At 45.3% G+C, this 16,712-nt stretch overlaps 3 protein-coding genes across 3 annotated transcripts; 2 read left to right on the top strand and 1 right to left on the bottom strand.

Moving 5' to 3' along the window:
* The first annotated feature begins 2,123 nt into the window (after window positions 1–2,123).
* Window positions 2,124–2,819, top strand: LOC120710679. Its single transcript, XM_039996284.1, has 3 exons — window positions 2,124–2,234; window positions 2,320–2,400; window positions 2,468–2,819. The coding sequence occupies exons 1-3, from the start codon at window positions 2,165–2,167 to the stop codon at window positions 2,785–2,787; spliced, it is 471 nt and encodes a 156-aa protein (XP_039852218.1). The 5' UTR covers window positions 2,124–2,164; the 3' UTR covers window positions 2,788–2,819.
* A 4,155-nt stretch (window positions 2,820–6,974) lies between these two features.
* Window positions 6,975–7,575, top strand: LOC120707484 (mitochondrial import receptor subunit TOM7-1-like). The gene has a single exon (XM_039992390.1). The coding sequence runs from the start codon at window positions 7,078–7,080 to the stop codon at window positions 7,324–7,326; it is 249 nt and encodes an 82-aa protein (XP_039848324.1). The 5' UTR covers window positions 6,975–7,077; the 3' UTR covers window positions 7,327–7,575.
* A 521-nt stretch (window positions 7,576–8,096) lies between these two features.
* LOC120707483 (beta-adaptin-like protein A) lies at window positions 8,097–15,605 on the bottom strand. The gene is made up of 11 exons (XM_039992389.1): window positions 15,448–15,605; window positions 14,841–15,357; window positions 12,973–13,097; window positions 12,686–12,884; window positions 11,978–12,206; window positions 11,708–11,874; window positions 11,398–11,607; window positions 10,888–10,998; window positions 10,623–10,799; window positions 9,181–9,639; window positions 8,097–8,824 (listed from the first exon to the last, which is right to left on the bottom strand). The coding sequence occupies exons 1-11, from the start codon at window positions 15,501–15,503 to the stop codon at window positions 8,534–8,536; spliced, it is 2,541 nt and encodes an 846-aa protein (XP_039848323.1). The 5' UTR covers window positions 15,504–15,605; the 3' UTR covers window positions 8,097–8,533.
* Window positions 15,606–16,712: the final 1,107 nt, after the last annotated feature.

The raw sequence follows: 16,712 nt of genomic DNA, 5'->3' as shown, positions 1-16,712 counted from the left end.
CACTGGTGGTGATGTGTGTGCCTTGAATGCTTTTAGTTCTTCCGGAACTCTATTGCTGTATGACTTTTCGCATGTGTGCAGATGGGGATGTGTGCCTGTTCTTAATGAAGATGGGGGCAGTTAGTTCTTAATGAAGATGGGGACAGGGCATGTGTGCCTGTTCCTCTAAAAAATTTAGATTGGTCCATTAGAAACGCAGCCCGAATGTCCGTCTAGCCCAACCGCAGTTTCAAGCCCATCCATACCCACATCGAGAATTTTTTTTATTTTTATTTTATTTTTTTCGATTTATCAAAAATATATGTCTTGTTTTTTTTTTCAAAAATGTCACCCAGCCGCCGGTTCACCCGGCGGAAGGTTGTTACCGCCGGATGAACCGGCGGTAGAATGGGTCCGCGCTGGGCCGTGGTGGGCTGAGCCTTACCACCGGTTCAACCGGCGGTAGGTGGAACCTACCGCCGGATCATCCGGCGGTACGCACCTACCGCCGGTTGAACCGGCGGTAAGGTCCCTCCCTTAAAACCACACGCGCCCCGCTCCCCCAGCGCCGCCGCCCGCGCCCTCCGCCCGCCCGCTCCGCCCGCCACGCCGCCCGCCCGCGCCGCCGCAGCGCTCCGCCCGCGACGCCGCCGCCCGCTCCAGCCGCGTCGCCGCCCGCCCGCCCCCCGCGCGGCTCCCGCACGCGCGCCGGCGCTCGCAGCGCTCCGCCCGCGACGCCGCCGCCCGCTCCAGGTACAATTTTAATTTTATTAATAATAGTTTTTAGATTAGAATTAGTAATATTAGTGTTTTTGAATATAGTTTTATGTGTAGAAATAGTTTTTAGCGTGTAATTATTTGAGTATAGTTTGATGTGTAGAAATTATTTTTTTATATGTAGAAATATTAGTTTATATGTAGGAATTATTACGATATAAAATCGTAGAACATGTAATTAAAAATATTAGTTTACATACGAATACAATTGAAAATATTAATGAATTCAAACAGACATATTTGTCGCATAAAAAATAATATTAATTAATATTATATTACAGAAAAATAGAAATTGTTGTCAGTACTAAAAATTGTAAAGAAATAATTAAGATATATGCAAGAATAGCAGAATTATTTTTTAGCGTTGATTAAATTCTAAGGATGAGTAATTATTGTCGTAAATATTGACAGGCATGTCAGATGATTTGTATTTTCAAGTGTTCTATGGGTCTGGAGAAGTTAGATATGGTCCTGAAGGGGTAGATTTGTCAGAGTTTAGCTCGATCACAAAAAAAATACCCCGAGCTAGAGAGAGGACTTGGATTTCAATATCCACGTCGAGGAGTACCACGTTGACCGGGTTATGAGGCAGTTCGGTCTCTACCAGCAGACCCCGGTCCCGATTGTGCACTCAGTGGAGGCCCATGTCCACAGGTACCGAATAAATAGTTTTGTTAATAATTATTCATTTTTTAACCTACCATTTAGCATTGAATCGCTCAAACTTTCTATTATAGGTGGACACGGCAGGGTCAGCCACCAGAATCGCGGTGGGCCGACAAGGTCCGTCCTTACGTCGACTCTTGGGCCGCGGCCCTCGACGACGTCGTTTTCGAGGATCGGCCGCACAGCGACGAGGGGCGTTCGCGGACTACCTACGGTGGTACCTGCCGAGGACTCGCACAACGTGTCATGCACGTTCCACCAAGGCTCCGATCGAGGCCCGCAAGGGTGTCGGAGACGTACCACCGTATTCGAGATCAGAACTTCGCCATAGCGGTACGTTTCTCATGATTGAATTTGCAGTAAAAAACTGGTTGCATATGATGTTACTACTTCTTGTACAGTACGATGTCATACGAGCTGAGTCGAGGCTGGCGTCGAGGCTGGGCCAGTACCATGACATGAGCGCCCAGCACCAGGAACACTGCAGTGACCGGTCCATCGTCACGACGGTCTGCACCCGCGGCACAGTCAGGTCCAACATGACGCCCGCCCAGCACCAGAGCACACTGCAGAAGATCGTCGATATGTGCAAGCGATTCCGACGAGCCGTGACCTGTCGTGACGACGACACCTTCCTCCCACCTCGCAGTTCGGGGCCGGTTCCTGTGACCGGTCCATCGTCACGACGGTCTGCACCGCGGCACAGTCAGGTCCACCGCCACCGCCACCGCCACGTGAAACGATGACGACACCTTCGGGTTCTGCAGTTCGGCCCACGTACGTGCCGCGACCGGCACATTTGTACTCGGCAGGTAAATCGTACTCCAACCTCGTGTCACTTACAATACCGTATCATGTAAAACTTTATTTATTAATTTGTACTTCTTATTCGTGTAGCGCCCGGCTCGTCGCTGTTTCCGTCGATGGATCCCTACGGCGCTGGATCTTCGTCTCTTCGTCGTCCAATACACGATTTAGGTACGTCTATAGGCGGTAACAAGTGCATTTTTAATTGAATATTGATGGATTGAAGTTTGCGAATCAGAGTACCGGCAAGTGGGAGGGACAGACGACGATGAGGAGATTCAGGAGGTAGACGACCTCTCGCAGATGGAGTGGGTGAACACGTTCTTCTCTTCTGCACCGACGCAGGAGGTCGTCGGCACTTCACAGCTGGGGGGTGCCCCACTCGCGACGCAGGACTACAGTCAGGTGGAACAGACGCCTGTTCCTGAGCAGGGTCGTCGGTCCACTCGCCAGACCATCCCGCCGGAGCCACTGACGTACTCACAGCACCACACTAGGGCGGGCCAGGCTGCAGAGCGACGTGGCAGGAGGAGAGGGGGCAAGCGCGGACGCATCTAGTTTACAGGTTGTAGCTTGTTAATTAATTTGTTCCGACATACTATCTTATGTATGCATATGCAGACTATGATTCGATGTGTCCATTGCGTACCATTATGATGAGTAGGCCGGTGCAATGATTCGGGCGATGGTATATGTCCGTGGAGTGAAATTATAACGATTAGGCCGGTGCCGTGCAGTGTTTCGGGCGATTGGAAATGTCGGGGCAGTGCAATAATCACGAGTGAGCGCTGTGGAACGTGAAAGTGCTGAAGTCATGAGCAGTGAGACGTCGTGTCGTTGTTTAAAGTGGGAGCAGTGAGCAGTGTTGAGCGTGCGAGGGTACAAATCAAGAGCAACGAGAGGTCGTGTCCGTGTTTAAAGTGGTACGAGTGAGCGCTGTGGAGCGTGCGAATATAGTAGGCTTTTCATGTGCATTTACACTCCACACTCCGGGTATCAGACCTTTTTGCGCCTATAAATACTCACAAGGTTGTGAGCTCCCAGCAGCACTCAAACACCAAAGCTCATTGTATACCCGATGTCTAGAGGTGGGTCTAGCGGGAAGAATTACTACGGTTTTGGCAAAGGAAAAGGGGGAAGAAAGGGAGACCCCCATAATATGGGAGGGGCCTCTTGGACCCGATTCCTTTCCAGAACCAGTGTTTGAGTTTCCGCCACAACAGAAGAGTGAATTTACCAATGAAACTCCTCTTCGACAATACGATAACCGTAGAGAAACGTGGCCAAAATGCAGACATGGTGAGGACTGCTTAGTGCAGATGTGCACCGACGGGATGGATGGCGGTCGGCGTTTCTTCAAATGCCCTCACGCATGGGTAATGCTCGGTTGTTTTATTTCTTTATTCATTGAGACATCTTACATGAAATTTGTTTTGCAGTCTTCAGATGCTCCAGAAAACTGTGGGTTTACCAGGTGGGTCGATCCTGCACCAATTGATTCTGTTCAGGAGTTCATCGAGTACCTCCAGATTAAGATATTTGATCTGGAGTGCAAGGTGAACCATTACGAGGAAGTAAGCGAGGGTAACAAAGACGGCGAAGATGATGATAACAGCAATGCTGCCGCTTCACAAGATGAACCATGCACTAATCCTTACTGCAACTGCCCTTGTCACAAGAACAAGGGCCCTGGCCCTCCGGCACCACCGCCTGCGCAACCTGCAATGGGTGGATACTGCGGAGAAGGCTCAACGCAGTTTGCTACGTGGGGGTACGGCTATTAGGACTACCTAGTCCAAGTGACATGTTGCATCGTTGTATTTGTTGTGTTTTTTTAAATTACCTAAGGCATGTTAGCTTAGATCAAAATCTGTTTACCGTAGTTGCAACGGGTTCTGCCATGCCACTGCATTTCTGCTGTGTGTTTCATTAATGTTGTATTATGATGTAATTCCTATGGTTAACATTGTGACGATTACGCCAGTACCGTGTAGTGTTCCGGGCGATGGGATGTGTCAGGGCAGTGCAATAATCACGAGTAGGTCGATGCAGTGACAGTACGATGAGTTTAAAGTGGGCGATGCGATGAGTAGGTCGATGCAATAATCCGTGTTTAAAGTGGTAGCAGTGAATGCTGTGGAGCGTGCGAGTGCTGATGGTACGAGCAGTGAGAGGTCCTATTGTTGTTTTTAGTGGAATGGGTGCGCACTATGGAGCGTGCGAGTGCAGAACCGTGGACGACTATGGAGCAGTGAGAGATAATATCTGTGTTCAAAGTGCTTGGACATGTAAGCAGCCCTGCGTCTATAAAAGAGCACCTTGTGGTTCCTGAGAGCACAGACTTGCAATTCAGTTCCCACTTTTTTAAATTAGCCCAACCAAACAGCTATGAGCTCCTCATTCTCCCGGGCAGCTTTCCGTCGGGAAATGGAGGCTAATTTAGGACCCTCTCCTAACGATCCCAATAGATGTATTACAGATTGCAAGGTATGGCCGAAAGGTGTAGAGCCACCAGATTGCTATTGCCAAATGCGTTGTGTTCCGAACATATCTCGTGATTACGAGACTTTTGGCCAGAGATATTGGTGTTGCAAGAATATCGAGGAAGTCTAAAAAAGAGGTGCAACATCACAGGTATAGATTAATTTGTAAATATGCTTTTATTATTTTTATTAATTTTGAATCGTTTCTTGTTTGCAAAAGTACGCTGGTGAAGACACGCATACTCATTGGTGTCATTTCCATGAGTGGATTGACACGTGGATCACCCATCGTGATCAGCGATATATGGAGTGGTTAAAGAAGGTGAATGAAGATTTACGCAAAGGCGAGCGTGCAAAACCAGACATCGCGGGACGTGATAAGGGTACTGCCCGTGAATGATTGATGTTGTACTGCTACGTCTGAATAAATAATGTAACGTTTGTTCGAATTACCTAAGGCATGTTAGGTTTAGTATTGGACCTCGTTACCGTAGTTTGCAACAGGTCCTGACATGCCATGTCATGTGTTCTGTGCGTTGAATTGTGTGTACCACTATTTAATTTGTGTTCAATGTTTGAACGGTGATTGTTTTTATTGTCTGTACTGGCCGATATATGCCAACGGAGTTGTTATCGCGTCAGTCTGAAAAGTTTATTTTTAGGGCAATGCTTCTGAATAATTTAGTTGCAGCTAGTACAAATTACACAATGCCGATTAATTTGAGATTGAAATTACAATAACAATTGCACTAGCATGTACATGGAACACGGTAACGTCGTGTTCCATCTAGACCTAACATGCCTTAGGGAATATGAAATTCGAACATTACATGATAGTCATCTACTGAGTGCACCGAGGATACTTCCCCTTCCTAATAGCCTCGGGTCCCGCCTCCTTCGCACGGCGGGCCCTCTCTCGCTTCCTCTCCCTATCAGCTTCACGCTCCTCCGCCTGCCGACGTTCAACTTCTGCGAACCTCTTTTCGATCTCTTCTTTATCTTTCTTGCGCTTCTCCTCCATTTTTTCCTCTTGCAGCATTCGCTGCCACCTTTCCGCAGCCCACCTTGCTTGGCGCTCAACGTGTTCCTTAGCTTCGGTCGATTGCTCCGTGTCCAGCCACTGTATGAAATCACAAAGAGGTGGTGGACTCTATTTCGAAGCCGAGTTAGAATTAACATACTGAACTCCGAAGGTGCAAACTAGATAGTGCGAGGTGATACCTTCGCTTTGTCCTTGCCGTAGCGCTTTGGCGGATCGAACTCGTAGTTCTCACACATGGAGAACCTCCTGCCAAAGTCATCGCCCAAAACTTTGGACTCCATCAGCTTGCACAACGAACCGCAGAAGCACATTGGAACCTGCACTCCTTCAGGCACAGGTTCTCTAATTTTGTTCCACGGAATGTAGGTAGAACAAGAGGAAGACATGGTGGCCGTGCGTGGATGGCTAAAGACTCCGTATGAGATGGCTACTGACTTCATATGAGATGGGGCGATGTTTTATTTATAGATGGAGCTATTTGGTCTATAGGCATGGTTCACGCATGTCTATCGCCATTTGAAACGGCGGTAAGTACTCCCATATTTTTAATTATAGTAGGGGTGCAGAAGAATCTGATGCAAGGTGACAAGACATCGAAATAGTAATTGAAACTCATGAATATCTCATGAAAATATATTTTCACAGATTATTAGAGTTAAATCTAATTTGTATAAATTTTTAAAAAATATTTCCCTAACCTCCGCTATCTCTATTATTTTCTGAAATATCTATAAATGTAAAGATAATAATTACAGTTCAGATAGTCTTTAAAATAATTATACAAATATTTATATCAGTGAAAGCTTATAAAATAATTTAAAAAAAATATGGGACACCTAACGGCGGTAGGGCGCTGCCAGCTACAGCCGGCTGTAGCAGCCGGCTATAGCCGGGCTACAGCGCGGCGGTAGTACTTACCGCCGGATCAATTGGCGGTAAGGAGCTACCGCCGTTTGATCTGGCGGTAATTTCCATGGGCCGTGGAAGTTACCGCCAGATCAAACGGCGGTAGCTCCTTACCGCCAATTGATCCGGCGGCAGGGTGACATTTTTGAAAAAAAAATTATACCCACATATATTTTTGATAAATCGACGAAAAAAAAATAAAAATAAGAAAACTCCCACATCGAAATCCTGGCCTATAAAGAATAGGCCTGCCAGGTGACCTGCGGATGGCCCAATAGCCCAGCAACCGACTCATATTAACCTAGCCGGAGGGCGCCGCGCATCAGCCCCCCATCAATCAGGTCGAAGAATCCCCGCCTCCCCTAGGGTTTCCGCTCCGCGAGCCGGGTCGGGTCGAGTCGGGGGATCCGCCGCGCCATGGCGTCGCGCCCGTCGCTGAAGGCGAAGCCCAAGGGCAAGGGCGGGAGGAAGGGCGCCGCCCCGGGCGCGGACGACGGGGAGGCCACCAGGGCGGCGACCGCGGTGCGGCTCGTCAAGGAGTGGACCACGTGGACGATGAAGACGGCCAAGGTGGCGGCGCACTACGGCTTCATCCCGCTCGTCATCGTCATCGGCATGAACTCGGAGCCCAAGCCCTCCATCACGCAGCTCCTCTCCCCCGTCTGATCGGGGCCTCCCCCGGCGCCGGCAGGGCCCCGGGTGCGGTCGGTCCCGCCTGCTCTCGTAGTAGCTCATAGCTGGTTAGTTGTTTTCACATGTGCTGGATCGAGTGATGCTTCTGTGAGGAGGTTGAGCGTAATAATTTCTTGTTGGCGGATGTGTCTTCTATAGAACGGACCAAATCTGTTAAGTTGGTTATATGAATCTGCTATATGCTATTAATGTGATGGTATATGAACTAGATCCTTGTTCATCTGTGTTCGGTTTTTATGTGCGTCCATCATGTGCCTGATGTTTTCATTGAACAGCAAGTTGAGGTGAACTAGCTGCGGTGTGGTGCAATCTAGCTAGTTTTTATCATACAACTGGAGGGATCAGAGTTTTCGATGTGAAATTGGCGTTTGTATGTGATTATGTGTTCATGCGTGATTATGAATTGTGGTTGCCTTCATTTCCGAAGCTGAGAGACTGGCGGTGATTTCAGAGAGGATTCCCTAGTATGCAGTCTAGCTGGTTATTTGTTTCTCATGTTTCCAGGCAACTACTGATGTATATTATTTGCAAACCGGTTCAAAAGATGTAATGACTAATGAGAAGCAGATGCCTTCCCTTGTGGTAAAAACATGTGTTTGCACTTGTTTTCTGTTATTTTCTCGTCCTAAATATGGAAGCACACGCGAGTACATGATGAGATGATGTTTCAACCTATGGCAAGAGTAACAAACTCGTACCATGGTTTAACATATGACAATGTAGTCGGCAATGTGAAAATCGAATTGGACAAATTATGAACATCTTTATTGATCTGTGCAGGTAGATAAAAATAAGTAAATAACATACATGAAGGGTGATCCCTATTCTTTCCACATCCCTTGGGAAAAAAAGGATATTCAGCTCCACAATAGGCAACATCAAACCAGCAGGCCCCTGAACATCAGAGCACAACTGTTTCTCTGGATGACATGTACAGACGCCCAGTTCTTCACCCACAGGGAACAAATCAGATTACCATCCCCTACAAAACTCCAGTGTTCTCTCCTTGCTGATCTACACCCTCAAACGGCAATGTTTCATCTCGTTCTCCAATATTTTGATGATAAAATGTACACTGGACAAGCTTACTCGAAGTCTAAGGGCTGCAGACAGTGGACAAACTGCGACAGGGCAGAAAAACTGGGGGCCAGTGAATCATTGAGGCAGAAAATGCTCAGGATCAAGAAAGCCCAAATTTGGACAAGGCTGACTGAAACAAAGTCGAGAATGCCTCAGCAGCAGTTCCATCATCACCCTTGATTTTGAGCTGTGCCTTCGCTGATGCTGTATTGACAATACATTCTACAAGGAAGAAAGCAGTAGCTCCATCTTTCTGAGCATAGAAAAAGAACTTGTAGTTTGGAGGCTGACCACCTGAAGCAATACATTGGATGTAATTGCTTTGCATATGGCGGATGAGCGATTGGGGGTTCATTAATGATGCTGCTCCTTGTGGGCTCAAAGAGCATTCCTGTCCACGAAACACATAAGAGAAAGATCAGAATATGAAAAACGAAAGCTCAGAACATGATGTCAAGCACTTTGGGAGATTAATTTCAAGGTGAGATGCATATACAGCCATGGCACCAAGGGTTTTAATTCATTACACCAGTTTGCTAAATCATAGGACTCTTGAACCAAACAAAATCATTGCCTAGAGATCAGAAGTTGGAACAGAAACTTCAGCTCCAGACTCAGAAACAAACATACTAGAAATCTCATGCAGTAGACCACTTTGCTATCGAAGAAAAGAGACCAGTAAATGAAAAAAAAACCCATATGGCATATGTTGCACTTCTGGTAATCGAAAACTAGATTGTAGCATACCTGAGTCAGTGCCAATGCTAACTGGCCCCATTTCCTCTGGAACGTACCAGGATCTAACACAGGCTTTGAGTTAAGGGTCAGTGCTGGTGGTGGTGGAGGCGCAGGAGTTTCAGTAACACCAAGCCCAAGAAGGTCATCAAGACTGAAATTTGATTGCGAGGAATATGTCGGCCCACCAGTATTTATTAGTGAAGCTTCAGCTGGTGTTTGAGAACTTATCAATGAAGAGCCAATCAAGTCCGAAGGAGCATTGTATGTAGAGGTGGCTGAACCATTGCTGGCTCTTGTACCATTGTCCTCTTTATCTGACGTACTAAGCAAAAGGTCATTATCATTTTCTTGGTATCTTTGGGCAGATATTACATTTTCCTGAGCCTCTGTACCAACAGCCAAGTTTGTAAGATCCTCAGAATACTCAAATGGTCCACGATGCTCCTTATCTGTAAACATGTAAGATGGCTGCCAAGTACATAGAAGTTAGTACCTGTCAGGCAAATTGTGAATAATATATAGACAATAGGATAATATTGGGAAGACCGGAAGAGTATATGCCTTTCCACAAACACATGCTCCAGCGAGCTCCAGCACTTGTAAATCGTAATAAGTGCATGCCACAGAAATGTGGACTTTTTTTCACCACAACCATAAAAGGGATGCATTTTGCATGACAAAGATGTGAATAGATTCATCTCAACAATGCTTGTCAAAAAAATTAACAAAGACATGAGCTATATCTGAGTCACACTAACTCAATTTGCCTCAAGAAAGGGTCTAAAAACTGCCACAAGGGCCCATGACCAATTTCGAGTTGAAGACAATTCATCTCTCAACAAAGTTCAGCACCAAATCAATACATAGCAAAGACATTAACTCATACTAAAAGCAAACATCACAAGCCTATAAACAGGTTTGCAGTTGAAGACAGTCTTTAATTTTGAAATCTGTTGTATGATGAGTTGTGATAAATGTACAATGTTAGTTAATTTTAAAAAAGAACACACACACAGTTTTTTTTAATTCAGAGCCGTTATCTCTTTTCGAGGAAAAACAAAGTCTCTCATGAAAGTTATCTAAAGAATTCAACATTTTATCATGAGACAAGTCCAGATCAGCAAACCACTACATTAAAATCTATCCCCTAACAGCTGTTGGGATCTGTCAAAATTAAATAAATAACCTATCACAGTAATGTAGTATTGTCGTTCATGCTCTGCTATTCCAAAACATTAGCCAAAGCAGCTTAATCACTGAAGAGAAAGACAACTTCAGAGGAAGAATAGAAAAAATAAGGTTGCTAACTTGCTATGTACAAGGGTTGGACACAAAATTTGATATGGCAGGAATATACCAACAAAAGCCCATTAGCATAATTATATGATATTGAGAATCTGCTACAGTATCCAATAAATGGTGTCCATACTTAAAATTTCAATACTGCATACCTTCTGATATACAACTGATAGACTGTTGAACTCATCAAATATCCGATCTTTCATTTCACTGCTCTGCGTATCTGCAAATACAGAGACAGCTTGTTTGGGAGGGTTTACTACACGTTCTGCCACAGCAGGATCATATTGCAAAAGCCTGTAGTAGAAAAGCGCTCTGTCATGAACATCCTGCAACAAAGTGCGGTTTAGCTGGAGCAACAATATTTTCACCATAATGAATAATCCAACAGTTGCAGAAACACAAACAAATCCTGACCTGGTGAGTGTCAGATAGACCAGCTGCTAATGTAGCTCCCAAGGCCTTTTGCGTTTCTGGTGGTCTCTTGAAGAAACATTTCATCACTGCAGTCAGGAGATGCAAGCGAACCTGCAAAAGACAACAATGGAAGAGTTAAGTGGAGATCAAGAACAACTAGGGCCATGACATCAAAAATAAATCTAAAGAAAATGGACGAATTTGACATTAATATCAGGACAGTCCTACAAGGTTCTAGATAATGGTTGAGAAAAGGGTAACAAAACCATCCCACTTCCAATAGCAGTGGGAAATATATGAATTTCACACATGAAACCAAACATTTCATTTCACCAATTAGAAATGTTAGTTGTTATTAAATGTGTGAGTCCTTGTCTTAGATATGTATGTTTCTGATACTTTAGAACAAAAATCTCTGAGCTAGTAGTACATATATACTATTACTGTGAAAAAAAATCCATGCATATGTACTCGAAATTATTAACAGCACAAGGAAGAACATGTTGGTACCTCAGGAGAGTGCTCTTCATCCCAGTTTTCAACAAGACTTTCAAGGACATACAGAGCATCATGCATGTCTTGAGAATATTCTCCCAACATCCATATGAGAGCTGCTTTACCTTTTGGCTCCTGAATATTTTTGCTACTGATATTTCCAACAACAGCTATACAATCATGGCTCCATTGAGGATATTTTCTAAGAAGATCTTTCACCAAGACCTGCATTTTAGTTTTAATCAGAAACATCCGAGATGCAAATGCAATGTAATCCTGCAAGGCAGGACCATGAGTAGAGATCGTCTAGCGTTGCAAAACTTACTAGAGTTTCAGCAGTAACATAATCCTTATCCATTTCAAGAAATTGTAGAAGCCTGTCCACAATGGCATTAACATCATATTGCTGGAGTGCTATTTTTCCAACTGCCCGGATAGACTCTCTTGCAATTGGTACGTCGACATTTCCAGCATATTCACACAGCTCAGTTACTGGTGGAAAAACATTCAGTATAGATATTTTAGAAAAAAATGATGGTAACTAATGAGTAAAAACATAACATACTAAGAGTTGGAAGTTGGATATCTGGTATACCAATTTCATAGGTGTTGCTTTCATTTGCTATGGCAGTCAACATCTCAAGTTTCAGCTTCTTCACATATGATGGATCACTAAATTGACAGTAAAAACTTTTATAGTCAGAGGAAAATAACATTGGAGCACGCATCACCAGGAGATGTAGATGACATAGCACAGCATATGACTGTTCAGGACTCCCAGCACCCACTAAAGTAAGCAAGGGTGCTTTTATACGCTCATAAACCTAGAAGAATTCAAACATAAATTAGATTACTTCAATCAAAGCCTAATGAGATAAATAAATAAACAAACATATGAAATCTGAATATGAGTGTTCTCTGAATTAAGATATACTTCCATACTACATGAACTTGCAAATAACAGCATTGTGTAGAGCGAACAGTTATGTGAAATGGTATGTTCATTGTATTTGATTGCATAACATGCCAGAAATGTACGAAAGGCTACCAGCCATCAAAGGGTCAGTTTGTGGTAGTTGTGCTGTACTGTACTAAGCTGTAGTCTATTCCGGGAACTTTTACTAGTCCTAATCAGATTATGCTGTTATGGATCCTAAAAAGGTGCTCCAACACATAATGATCTAGGAAGAATAATTGTTTCTGAAAAGCCATAGTAATATCAAATGGAGCCTAAGAAGCATAACAGTGCTGCATGAGCAAAATTACATCTTCGGTAATATAATGGGAGTAGCAACATGTGCACCTGTTGATGAACATCAGTCATGGACATTGTCAAATGGAGAAATACTTTAATTGTTGACAAAACAACAGCTCCATTTGCATGCTGAAGCCTATCCTCCAGCAGGTTCATTATGTCAAAAATTTCATTATTATCAGATGGTAGAAACTTTGATGCCAACTCAAGGACAAGGCACTGCGCCCACTCACTGAACTCTTTGATCCTGCAAGTAAATAAAAAATATAAAAAATCCAAGTAAATTCACATTTGGATTATTGCCAGAAAAGCACCAAAGGAAGGTCGAAACTCACTTGTTTAGCAGGTAAAATACCACTGGCTTGCTATACAATGTTTCAATCTCCCTTGCTGCTGCCTCTGAATTAGCAGCTTCTAAGGTCCAGATTTCCTGCAACGAATGCAGGCAATTGGCAACTACCTGCAAGTACACCAAAGTAATCAGCTTATCTCAGAAAGAACAGTCTCACACAAGATAACATCCAATTATTAATCAGTTGAACCAAACCCTGAAATGGAATAGCTTAAAATAAAGTAAGACCATCCACAAGGAAGAACCACATAGGCTCATACCAGAAAGACAGAACTTACAAGACAGCCTTTTAATGCAAGCCATAGGACAAATGAAAGCCGTGTTATGGAATTAAATTTTGATGTTCCACAACTAAATCGCAATAGATTGATAAACTTGGTGTTGTGGAAGCAAATTCAAAAGTATTCTAGCAGTGAATTTCAAATGCACTCGCATTTTTAAAAAAAAATCATTTATGCACTGTAAAAAAGTGTTTCTTCCAAATTAAAATATATGCAATGTCTCATTGATCGAGGGAGCACGTAAATCCACCCAACAGATTCAACAGTGTTGAAAGCACTGTGGGAAAGAAAAAATAGGGAGAACAAGCGAGAAGTGGGAACACACCACTTGTTATTCAAAGAGTATCAGGTGAGTGAAAATCTAGGCTTTCATTTGATCCAATGTGGGTAATCGTGTACCCGCTTCAAATAACTGTAATATCCAATGTATTTTAGTAAGTTTAGATGGTACTTCTCCAATCACAAATATATTACATTTTGGACAAGGTTTCCGTTCAAACTTTTGAAGATTTGACTATCAATATCTTCGTAACATATAGATTGGAAAAATGAAACTTGTATGAGTATGTTTCCCCCGAAATGCTCTTTTATGCTATGACAATTTTCTTAAATTTTGTAAATAGTGGTCAATGCAAAATTTTGAAGACTGGCATGGTTCAAATGTCAAGTAGTAGTGACTGAAGGTGGAGGGGGTATTTCTTTGTGCTACCTTATTCAAAGAGAAGAATCCATGATGGACAGATATTAATGCAAGCATAATAAGGCATATCAGGATTGAGAAGAAAGTAAGACGGCACTTTAAATTTGCTAGAATGTGGTGTCGTCACTAGAAGCTCATATAATTTTCTACGTAAGTCATTATGCATGCAATGCAAAATCTCTTGGGCTATGAACCAACCAATTGTTGAAAAACTGTCATGCAAAACTACCATCACAAGTTATATGTAAGAACAGTTGCACTTCCTGTGTGACTGATGGCTGATCTCATCAGACAATCTAACCAAAAACGAATGAGAATAATCTGGTATTTGTAACCAGTTAACAAAAAAGTGGCGGCTGAAATGTGCTAACAATCGGTACAATCAAGCGTCAAACAAGTCTTTATTACTAGGGGAATAATTATGAATATGCAGCCCCATTAAGCACTTTCATATGAGAGCTACCTCGTTGCAGCTGGCTAATCTCTGTGAGAGGAATTAGGCAACCAGGATTCAAACTCCGGTTCTCGCATTTGTTCAGATGGGGGGTTGATACCGTACCCTTACTCAGCCTCATTTTTTATTAGCTGCGCCTATTCATCTATGCAATCAAACAAGCTGCAAGGCAGGTAGAAGCTGCATGTTGCCCTGATTCTATATAACAGCTCCTATCGGCATGCAGTGCCTAAATTCAATCAGTGTTGAGATTGGCATCTGCGTGCAGTGAACTTAGTCCCAGTTCCAGGTTGAGTCCACAAAATGCAAATTGCTTATTTCAGGTGACAATTAATCAGTTGCACAGTCAGTTTGTGGCAGTGGCCACTGTAGCTAATCAGTAGTAAATAGTGATATTTTGCGGCAGGGTAGTTTACCTGTGCATCTGGATCGGAGAGCATTAGCGCCTTGAGCGAAGCAGGCAGATCAGCATCAATGCAGGCGGTGGCAGATATGTGATACAGCTTGGCAGCACCAACAGCGGCGATCATCCGGACGTAGGCGCTGGGGTCCTTGAGCCCGGTCGTGAGTGGCGTGACGAGATACTCGACAAAGTTGGGGACACGGAGAGAACAGAGGCTGCGGAGCGCGAGGCCGCGGATGGTGGGGTCCTGATCGCGGCAGTCCCGCTGGAGGAAGTTGATGGTTAGCAGCGCGAGGTCCGGGTGAGCGCGGGCGTGGGCGCCGACGTAGAGGTAGCACATCTTCTTGGTGACGACGTCGGAGGTGGCGGAGCAGAGCACCATCTCCCCGAACGCGGCCGACACGTCGATGCCGGCCGTCATGCAGGAGATCACCCGCTTGAAGACGTCGCGGCGCTGGTCATCCGCATCGGGCGCGCGGCTCCCCGCGAGCTGCCGCAGCTGCTGCTTCAGATCAGCCACCTCGCTCTTCCTGCACTCAACAGAGTCACCAGTTGGCGCGTCAGTTTAGGGTTCGAGAGGCGGGAAGTTTCGGGAGCCGGAGCGGGAGAGAGCGGCGCACCCGGAAGGTTGGGAAGGAGATGCGGACTTCGCCGCCGAAGGGACGGTGGGAGCCATGGCGGAGGTCGGCCGCGGCGGAAGGTTGGATCTGGCCTCGCGTGGGGAAGAAGACGATTGCGACGAGCCGTGGTGTTTCGTTTGGTTGGGAAGCTCCGGATCTGAGCTGGGGTCTGGGGACTGACGAAGTACCAGACAATGACAGGTGGGCCATAGTATAATACGCCTTCGTGTGGGGTAAACGTATTTCAATCAATTAGGAGCAACACGAAGGCGCACTGTTTGTTTACAACATTACATTTTCTGCAAGCGAACCTTAAGAATGTCAGATGAAAATGTGTACTACTACTGCCTAATTTGCCGGTCAAACCTCCTAATAGTTGCATCATGTAGCCTGTAGGACATCAATCTGCACCACTAATTTGTACTCATGTCTACGCACAGATCAGAGTGCATGCTTTGTGGCACCTTTTAAGCTTCTCTTATCTCTCCTCAACTAAACTTCAGCCAAGCTCTGATCTCTCATTGGGCCACGTCAACTGTTTAATAACAGCCGTTGATTTAATTTTGAGCGGCTCAGATGAAGTCTGCATCAAGTGTCTCGCGAATGTTCAAGGGAAATAAAAAAGTTACCGTGAGTCTGTCGCTTCCTATGCCATGGCGCCGCCTAGACTCTTCTAGAAGAGCGCCACTGTAAATAAAATTCTAGCAGTAAGACTCTTCAACTTCTACATCCCACTGTTAAAACTGTGCACATTAGCCCTCATCCCATCGACCGGAAAATCTGACGAATCCACAAGATAAAATCAGGTAAACTCGAGTTCTACGGTTTCAACCCCCTCGATTCAATCATTCTTCCTGTGTCGGAGGTCAGATAGATCAAGATTGCGGCGCGGTCGTGTCCTCGCTCCCTCCCTCCCCCCTCTGAGCTCGCTCTCTCCGCATCTCCGTGGACCATCGTCCAGCTACCTCCAGGCCACGCCTGTGAGTGCTTGCGGCCCCATGTTGCCCAGCCGCAGCAGCAAGCAAAAGGGCGCCGCGGGCTGAGAGGAGCGGGCGGACAACAGCATGTTGTCTAGGCGGCCGGAGATCAGAGGAGGCCGGCGCGTCGGCGAGCTGCAGCTCCATTGGATCCCTGCCGAGCACGGGCGGCCTCGAGCTCCGTTCCTCCGCACGCGATGGCGGGGCCCTCCTTCTCTCCCTCCCTCTTCCCCGGCGGGCGGAGCTCGGCCGGAGGGCGCGGGTGCCCTCCACGCGCGGTGGCGGGGC

This window comes from Panicum virgatum, chromosome 5K (genome assembly GCF_016808335.1).
Source record: "Panicum virgatum strain AP13 chromosome 5K, P.virgatum_v5, whole genome shotgun sequence".
Classification (NCBI taxonomy): domain Eukaryota; kingdom Viridiplantae; phylum Streptophyta; class Magnoliopsida; order Poales; family Poaceae; genus Panicum; species Panicum virgatum.
The sequence above is the reverse complement of the archived record's forward strand: the minus strand, read 5'-3'. Positions and strand labels throughout refer to the sequence as shown.